This window comes from Hermetia illucens, chromosome 6 (genome assembly GCF_905115235.1).
Source record: "Hermetia illucens chromosome 6, iHerIll2.2.curated.20191125, whole genome shotgun sequence".
NCBI lineage: Eukaryota > Metazoa > Arthropoda > Insecta > Diptera > Stratiomyidae > Hermetia > Hermetia illucens.
The window spans coordinates 39,163,050-39,172,622 of NC_051854.1; the positions used below are offsets into that span (position 1 = coordinate 39,163,050).

Below are 9,573 nucleotides of genomic sequence, written 5' to 3' on the forward strand. Positions count from 1 at the left end.
ACTTTTATCTAAAATGTGATGAAAGGAGACGATTAATATTATCGAAAAATAAGTAATGATTTCCTTCCCTTTCAAATCGATTGCGCAACTACAGTATGGGAAAGACGCAAAAATGTTAAGTGCTGGGTTCCGTTTTGAAAAATCAGAAGTTTCCTGATCTTTGGCGGGAGCGCGTAGGGTGCCATATACCTCTTGACAACAAAAAGAAATACTTTGTCCCAATTTCATTTATTAAACTAATAATTTCCTCTACAAATATAAAACGATCCCTATTTCTTCGCTCGTTTGCCTTCACCTTTCTTTGGAGCCGCCTTACCCCTGAGCCTCCTCAACCGCTTCATTTCTTCCTTGAAATCCTCATGCTCATCTCGGAAAAGTCCATAATTTCTCAGATTCTTCATAAGAATGTGGGTTTCAACGTGCCGCGGGTAATATTTTACAACATCTTCACGGAGCTGTACGGGCTTCTCGGCGAACATTCGGACGACTTTCATGGATTTGCTGTTTGTTGGTCGCGCCACTTCTCCAAATATCCGATTCGACAGAAAATTCATGCGACGAGCGTACTGTGTTCCAAGTTTTATTAATTCTGAATATTTCGACATTTTAATTTACTAGTGATTAGCCATGAACTTTGGGGAAAAGACAATTATTGTACGACCAGTTTTGGAATAGGAGAATAGGTTATATTGCAATATGTTAACAAGGGGCAGCGCTGCCAGTGTGAAAATTGTGTAGATGACGAAAATCACCTTTTTGCCGTCACTGTAGCTGTCAGCCGGAGGAGATCTTGTTTACATCGGGGATCTAACCTCACAGAGTGGTTCCGGAGGTGCTCTTAGTGGTGTGTCAGCTTAGTCTCGGTCATTATTTGTGAAAATTTCAAACAATTGTGTTAAGTCATAAATAATGAAGGCTATTATTCAGAGAGTAACTACGGCTAAAGTGACAGGTGCGTTAAGAACCGCGTCTTTTACTACTAAAAATTTGTAAGAATGGTATCCAAATATAGTCATCGCTAGGTCGCAGGATATTGCAGCAATTTTGTTATTTTTGGGGGAACCCCCAATCAAATTACTTATACTAGGTGATATGATGCAATCCGAGTGGTATTTTACATGGCATCTGGGTGGGCACTACAATCCAATATTTCAGATTTAATTATTGAGCAGAGAAAAGAAGTACATATGCGGTACAAAAAGAATAATAGTTTAAAGACTCAAACGTGACTAATTAAGTATGTAACGCTGAACTGCGGGAATATCCGGCCTAGCCGGTTACATGGTATAAAGTGAAAAAGTGGTCCATGTCAATGTTAATTTGGCATAACATGTGCTTAACTAAGAATAATTTATAACTTACAACTAAGCAAGCATAACACAAAATAGTACTCCGTACTGGAAAACCAGAAAAAGGGAGTTTTTAGGCACCGGTGCACAGGATTGATCGACGAATTTGGAGTAAAGCGCGGTCCTTTTTCAATGGTGGTAGCAACTAAGAAAGGGCTACCTTTTACTCGATTTGGACCTGTGCAAGAACAGTGACCGAAGGCGGGAGGGATGAAGAGGACTGTGGGATTGCGGGGCATGTATTATGGAGCCTAATTGGTAGAAGGAGGAACCTTAATTTAGGGAAGAAGTTAATGCTTGCAGATATTACATATTGTACAGGCTAATTAATGTCTATTGTGTTAATCTGGACTAAGTAAAGAAAAATAATAAAAAGTGATCTACACCTGCGCGGGGATTGACTGCCGGAGCGTTGGCCTTATGCGGTTAGCCTCTGTGAAGGTCTGGGGAGGAGCTTTGATAAAAGGAGGGGATGAAGGTGAGAGGGGAGGCGTGATGGTTGAGAGGAGAATTAGTGTCTGAGAGGAGAGTCAGCCCTGACACGTAGTAATTCTCCTCGCGTAACAATGCATTGCGCTTAGCGAGATTTTTTATCAGCGGATTAGGGTGGGGCAGCCACTTTTTCAGTCTGACGCGCGACAACTTCATCATCGTACAGGACAGAGTTTTTGTGAACTTTTACGTTTGTCCTTCTATATTTGGCCCTGCATTTCCTGAGTATCGTCCTTTCAAAGCGTTGGAGGGCATCTGCTACGTTCGGTGATGGTAGCCCGTGCTGGGAAAGCGTAGGTTAGGATTGGGCGAATAAGAGTTTTGTATAAAAGGGTTTTAGTGGCAAGGAGCAGGAAGGGAGTTTTTTTATGGGGTTGGATTTGAGTTTGTTGTTGTTGAGGGAGATTCCCAGGTATTTAATGTTTGATTTCGGCTTGAGCGTGTGGTTGGCAATGCGTAAATGCACGTTTTTGCTTTCAGGCACTGTGTGCCAGTCGCACTTCCCACTAGGGTTTCTGAAGCAAATAACCTCAGAATTAAGGGAATTAACGATGAGAGCCCACTGGTTGAAATAAGCGATGACCTAGTGAGGGCCTGAGACCACTCGCATATAGGATCCCTCCTGACCCGGGAGGACCATTGTCGTTGAGGGAAAAAGGCAGGTGAAGGGCTGCCTGAGTTGCCGTTACCGTGGGGGATAAATTTACGGGAGGGAGGGGAATATCGTGGAGGAAGATATTAAAAAGTTAAGGGCCTAGAATAGATCCCTGGGGGACTCCTGAGTTTACCGGGAAATCGATGTAGCGAAGTCCATCGAAGCGTACGTGGCATCTTCTGTTGGAGATGAAGTCTCCGAGAATTCTGAATAAAGGGAGGGGGCAATTGGACTGAATTAGTTTGTAGAGCAAGCCCTCTTTCCAAACTGAATCAAATGCCTTTTCGAGGTTTAAGACGCAGGCTACGGTGCAATGCCTATTTTCCAGGTGATTGAGGATATGATCTTGCAAATACAGGATTGCCTGCTCCGTGGATCTGGTTTTCGAAGCCGAATTGATTAAGTGGGATGATAGGGGAGTAGTGTCTATTGAGGTGATTTCCCCAATATTTCCCCTTCTTAGGGATAGATATGAGGAGGGCTGATTTCCAAGATATCGGGAAGTGGCCGTTGTTCAGGCAGTTGTTGAAGAGGATGGCGAGGCGTTCACTGATGGTAGGTGCACATTTCTGCAGAACAAAGGTAGAGATGTCATCGGGGCCCGAAGATTTTTTATTGTTGGACCGGGAGATTGCAAGTTCTTCTTCTTCTAGGGAGGTAAAGAAGGACCCGAACGGGCCTGTTCTACTTTATCGTGGAACGTAACTCATAATTAAGGCTGTAAATGTGCCTGCGGTAATGACGAATATATTGAATTATGTTCAGCGCAAAGTGAGTTTGCAGATGAAAGGCCAAGGATAAACTTCTCACTATATAAAAATAAAACTAGGTAGCTTGCTCCTACTACAATATATTTTAATAGTTAGTAAATACGTATTTCGAAAGCTACTTACTTTCTTCCTCAGTACTTAAGCTACTAAATCATTGGGAAGTTTTTCCTGAATTTTTAAATAAAATAAATTAAACGTCTGTAGGGACAGATTATAAAAAGTTGCTTAAAAGCTAAAGATGCGTATGTGGGTACAGATTCTAAGAGGTACAGAGAAAAACTTAAAAAGGTCCACATGCAGGTAGGGATAATATAATAACTTTTAGAATTCATGGCCATCAATTATCAATAGTTAGTGGGTGGTGCGGTCCCTGTGTTTGTCAGCGAGTTTTTTGATTAGCCTTGATGCACAATTCCCTCCATCTGTGTTCATCAATTTTGCCGCATCCTTTCGCAATATTTCCAAGCTTTCCCATGCGTCCAAGGTGTGTGGCTTATTCACTTGTCGTACCAGCTCAAGATTTGCCCTCGTCACAGAATGCCCCTCCTCTATGACGTGCATCGCAACCGAAGAACGCACCGTGTTGGCTCCTCGTCTTTCTCCCCTCTCTACTTCCTTTAGGTGTTCTTGGAACCTAGTAGTGATGAGGCGTTTTGTCTGGCCAATGTAGACCATCTCGCAGTCATTGCAGCTGATCTTGTAGATCCCACTTTTTTCCTCTTCCGTTAATGGGTCCTTTTCGCTCCCTAATTGTTTTGGCTGTAAATGTGCCTGCGGTAATGACGAATATATTGAATTATGTTCAGCGCAAAGTGAGTTTGCAGATGAAAGGCCAAGGATAAACTTCTCACGTCGTAGAAATTTTGTTTTCAGTGTTTAAGCTGTGAATATTTGCCGATTCGAATATGTTAAATGTGCTTAATGGGAAAGGGAGGTTTGCATTCGTTACGAGGGAGGATTTGATAGCAAATTTAAATTGAAACTGTTGAGTCGAAGTGTAACTACGTGCTCGTACATCAAACAGAAACGTATTTTGATACAGATTTTAATGGCACGTTGCGTAGTGACAATTACCTGAATTCACTTTTCTCAGTACTTAACATCGTTATTATTAACTGTATCTGTATGGCAGCAAAGAATGGACTAATGTTACTAAAAGCGTTATAAATACCACATTTAGTTTGTACAAAAATGGACTTGTTCAGGACAGAAGCACCCTCTTCTGATTTTGGAACAGGGTAACCGAAATGTTCTTTTTTCAAAGATGGTTAATATACCCTTTATTGATAAACGTCACAGGTTAGTTTTGACCTAAAACAGAACAGAGCAAGGAAATCGAAGTAATACCTATGCTGCTGCACTCCTGTTCAATAAGTGTTCAAAAAATATGACTTAATTCCAAAAAATTGGCTCTTGGAAGTATGTGTGTAACAGGACCATCCTTCTAGTATGCTTTTGGTTTCGATTAAAAAAAAATGGTATGTCAAGTAGGATTTAGGCTCTGTCATTTGTCCTTAAGGGAAGCCTTTTCCTAATTATTCATAGCAGCCTTCGCAGAAGATACTCACACTGCAATTGAAAAACTGAACCCTCTTTTGCAAACGATCCGAGATTTAATTTTTTCTGCATCAAAGTGACCAGCTATTCATGGTGTATAGAGTTCCAACGAGTTCTACAGAGACTACTGAACGATTATAGGGCCACTGATTATCGCCGAATTTTGCCATGTATGTATGTGTGTATGCCAGCAATTACTTCACTGCTCTTTTGCTTAACTTTACATCTTCTACTAAATAGATGTTCGGGAATCGAAAGGAACCTAATATCTCTTTCAATATGGATTGGTTTATAAGCCGTAAGCTATTACATCAGCGGACAAAATTAGCCCGCACTAGCTTCCTTTTCTGATCTCCTCTGCTTTTCTAAGTTTATATTGGAAACATCAACTTCGAGGTGGGTTAACCGAATCTCAATTCTCCTAGAATGGCAGCAATCTCCATGCTAGATTTTCCGGTATTAGCAATCCATAAATTTTCAACAATGAAAGTGTCCATGTTGCAGGTCCTCTGTGATCCTATTGCAATTGTGAAGTGCTCAATTTAAACACGTAGTGATAGTGGCGGCAGCCTTCATGTTCCATGAGAACCTGGGTGAGTAATTAACTGTGCATGCTTTCTCTTTAACCTAATCGTAATAGCAGGGAGCACTTTTATGTCTACCGATCATTTTCAATCCATGCTTATCGCCGTCGAGTTCTTTCTTTCGGCATTCCTATAAAGCGGATATATTATCTTCATCACATATGCTCTTCATCGCATTTACTAAGATGTCCATCTGCATTATTCTTGAGATAATGGATGGTGCATCTGCTACGGCAATTCTAGCAAACTGTACTCTCATGGCTATCCCTCAATAAACTGCACACTCAGTGTATTTACACTAAACGAGATATGCATTGTTTCTAAACTGGAATTGCAAAGAGAAAAATTGGGTGACTTTAGCAAACTTACAATGGTATCTCGCCCTCCCAAGCTCGTTATCATTCGAGGAATATCTTTTTCGCAAGCCATCTGCATAACAAAATTTTAGGTCTGTTATCACTCCCAAGTATTTTATGACCGATTTAAAGGTAACCAAGTCTTAAAAGCATCTATTGCTTCACATATGTATAACTCAGCATCTTGGGGATGATGAAGTATTAGTTGAGCTCAGCTAGCATGATGTCATCGACTCACCACTGTGGATTCCTCCCCAGCAGGGAGGTTAAGGAGATGCTGTTCCACATTAGTGGGCTCAATATAGAACCCTGTGGGATTACTGCGGACAGAGCGTATTCTTTACGTTCGCCCTCGGTGTCATACCAGATTCTAAAATTTTTTACTTCAAACACGTTTTTCGATGGTTTTTCCCGATTTGTTCCTAATATCCCCATTTTCGAAAAATAATCTTTTTACCCGCTTTTGTTAAAACGTCAACGTACCCACCGAGACCAAAAAAATTGATGCCAAACTGACCACTGAACACAACACTGAATTGATTGCTGGCTTTTTATAACTAGGTAATTCCCCTAATTTGATGATTCCTTGGCGTTTACTTACTGCGTTCATGAGTCCGTCGTTAAGATTCAAATTTAGTCAATTCGTCGCAGAATTTTTCGCCGCTATAAACGGTTGGTCTTAATATCCGATGTCCTTATAGACGATAAGTAGCATGTACAGAAGTACTCTTTCTGGCCGGGACTTTTGAAATTCGTCGTAAAAACCGATACATCCGATGATATAAACAATATATACTGTATTTTTATTTTTTCCAGTTGGAGAGGATCTTATCAGTACTATAGGAAAAGGGCTATGCATACTCGTGGGCATCTGTCAAACAGATACTATCAAGGATGTGGATTTCATGTAATTCAGAATATTAAACTTATAATTCTTAAGTTACTAAAAACATTCTTTTTGTCTAGGGTTCGAAAAATATTATCTCTTCGCTTATTCGAAGACGGAAACGGAAAACGTTGGGCACGAAGTGTGAAAGATGAAAACCTGGAAATTTTATGCATTAGCCAATTCACTCTCTATCATCGGTTGACAAAAAACAAACCTGATTTTCACCAGGCGATGCAAGGTCCCCAGGCCAGTGTATTATATAATACGTTTCTTGAGAAATTAGGAGATAATTATTCGGCGGATAAAATTAAAGGTAAGTAGCGCCAATAGATCTGAATATGTAATTTGAGCCGACTTATATATCTACGAATACGGCATAAGGTCATATAGAACATATTTATTCAAAATATCCTCTGTCAGTTTGTATGATTGCCTCCATTCTCAGTCTGAAGTGTGCCCAGGAGTGTTTCGGCGAAAGTCCCTTCAATAGTAGCTATCAATGATGTGGTGTAGGGATGTCTAGATTTGTTGGTGACTCTTTCAATTTCCCCCTATTTGAATCTGGGCTGCTGGAAGGCCAAAATTCTTCCGCCCACTGGTGAAATAAATGACTTGTGTAAGCAGGCGCACGATCCTACTAGAAGACACCGATTTCCAACGACACATCTATCAATTATTGAAGCTGTTGATGGATGACATATCATTCGGAACACGTGAATAAACTTCTTTTGTGACATCACATTATCCTCACTGAGAACAACTCTTAGTACGGGAACCGTGGTGGGCGAACCAGCGGTAATTTCTTCGATCCTTTTTTCCATTTACAGAAATATTTCTCTCGTCAGAGAAAAACTGTCTCCCGGCAGTATTGTTTCGTCAGTAACACAAAATCAAGTAGCCATGTTCAACTCACTTTGTCCTGTTGGCTTCGGAAAGCATCTGTCTGACTTTAGTTGTGTAAGACTTGTAGCGGAGATCCTCATTGACGATTCGACGCACATCTGAATCTTGAAAAATCAGCTCCTGAGATCGTTCAATGACGGCGAGCGTTTTGGCAGTAGTCTTCTTCGAGTGTGTTTTTTGTCGATGTTGCAAAACCTTCGTTGGGCTTTTCTGGTTCGTTGTACTTTGCAGCGATGTTCAAACTCGGTTATCCGAAGAACATCCAGCGCAAGAAAAACACGTCCAATACTACTGGCTGCTGGATCACAATCCATCTTGTTGACAAAAACTTCTTTCTTCTTCAATGTTCTGTGTCTGCATCCCCAATTTGTGGTTTGCGTTGATGATACTATTTTCTCGTCTTTCGGATTTGCGGGTTCGATTTGAGTTTCTTCAATATGCCATTTGATATTGCAACCTAGATTTGACCATGTAATGGCCACTGTTGCGAATGGTACCTCGAAATTGGTGAACATCGATGATGCAAGAAATCCCAGTTTTTCCTATGAGAAAGTAACTCATTCAGTTGAAAGTTCGTCCATCGGATGATGCCACGTTCTCTCATGAATATCATGGCGCGAGAAGCATGCCGAGCCTTCAGCAAGATTTTTGCTTCTGGCGAAATCAATGAATTTCTGGCCGTTGCCAATATTATTGTCACATGGTATTCTATGATTGTTCGTTTTTTCTTTCCCAATTTTTGTGGTAAAATCAAACTGGAGTTTGTTGACATAAACTAGCTACTCGGCAAAGGAACGAAGAAAAATACTACGTTCCAAAATAGCGTGGTTTGGAAACGATTTGCTTAATTATTCTACTTGGTTAGCTTTGTGCTATACATACTCCTTCACTGAGTTTTTGACGACCGATCCCCATGAAACAGGCACAATCACTGTCAGCGGCAGTGATCTGGAGAACTACGTTATGGAATTGCTTCACGCATTAACGCAGCCCGGATTAAGTGGTGTTCTTTGTGATCCACGTATCAAAGAAAGTCTCAAATCTGGAATTTACCGCAATGTCGTCCGTCCTGTCGCCCGCTACGGTTCTTACTGTTGGTCGACTATAAAAGACAATGAACGACGTCTTGCGGTAATGGAGACGAAGATGTCGAATTGGACTAGTGGCGTGACACGGTGGCTTGATATGCTGGATGGGAATTTAAAAGCCTCGCGATTGCATCCAGATCAGCCGACCCCGCTATTTGACTCTGTATATTGTTATTAAATTGTATCTATGTTTTCCTAAGTACATGCAAAGTAAAAGGGGAAAATGTAAATGTTTATATATTTTTTCAGATGGAAAATTTGGTGCATATATGCAGGTGCATATTCAAAATGATGGACCAGTTACAGTGGAACTAGAATCTCCGCCACCATCGCCACCACCTCCGCAGCTAAACAAAGAACAGAATGCGGCGTAAATTGATGGACAAAAATTGTATGAATGAAACGAAAATTTGTATTGGAAATTTTCCATTAACTTTATTGGTATGTTTAATAAAGATAATCAAAATAATCGATGTCAAAGTAATTTTGATTCTACTCTTGAAAATTTAAGTTATTTCTTGAAAAAATGATATTAGATTTTTTCAGAAATGAGTTCCATTTTGTTGATGTGAGATTTAATCTAAAAGGCACCATGTTGAATGTTTCAAAATAAAATATTATTTTTTCTTTCTGTCATGTTTCTGTTTTTTGTTTGTCTAAATACACATTTGCGTTTTTCACTCTATGATGGAGAGTTACTGTATTTTCTAGGAAATAAATTTGGAGAAAAATACGTGTTTTAAAAATAGAACTGTTTCTACGGAAGAGTATAGTTTGGAAGCGATTAGATTTCCTATGATCTTACTTCGCTAGATGTTAGTTGGTTTCGGTTAATGTTAATGTGTTACGTATATTATTTTCAATTGGATTAAATTGGTTTGGTGCAATTGAGCCATTTGCAACGAATTTTGCTCCCTACCGTTCTATCAG

General features: G+C 40.2%; 2 protein-coding genes across 3 annotated transcripts; one reads left to right on the top strand and one right to left on the bottom strand.

The window, feature by feature from the left end:
• Positions 1-212: 212 nt before the first annotated feature.
• On the bottom strand, positions 213-727 carry LOC119659693 (28S ribosomal protein S33, mitochondrial). The gene has a single exon (XM_038067948.1). The coding sequence runs from the start codon at positions 603-605 to the stop codon at positions 270-272; it is 336 nt and encodes a 111-aa protein (XP_037923876.1). The 5' UTR covers positions 606-727; the 3' UTR covers positions 213-269.
• A 35-nt stretch (positions 728-762) lies between these two features.
• LOC119659692 (D-aminoacyl-tRNA deacylase) lies at positions 763-9,116 on the top strand. Of its 2 annotated transcripts, none has more exons than XM_038067946.1 (4): positions 763-952; positions 6,580-6,670; positions 6,730-6,965; positions 8,893-9,116. In XM_038067946.1, exons 1-4 carry the CDS (start codon positions 910-912, stop codon positions 9,015-9,017), a joined length of 495 nt encoding a protein of 164 aa, XP_037923874.1. In that variant the 5' UTR covers positions 763-909; the 3' UTR covers positions 9,018-9,116. The 2 variants fall into 2 exon arrangements, with proteins under 2 accessions (XP_037923874.1, XP_037923875.1); XM_038067947.1 differs by lacking the exon at positions 763-952 and adding an exon at positions 5,294-5,416.
• Positions 9,117-9,573: the final 457 nt, after the last annotated feature.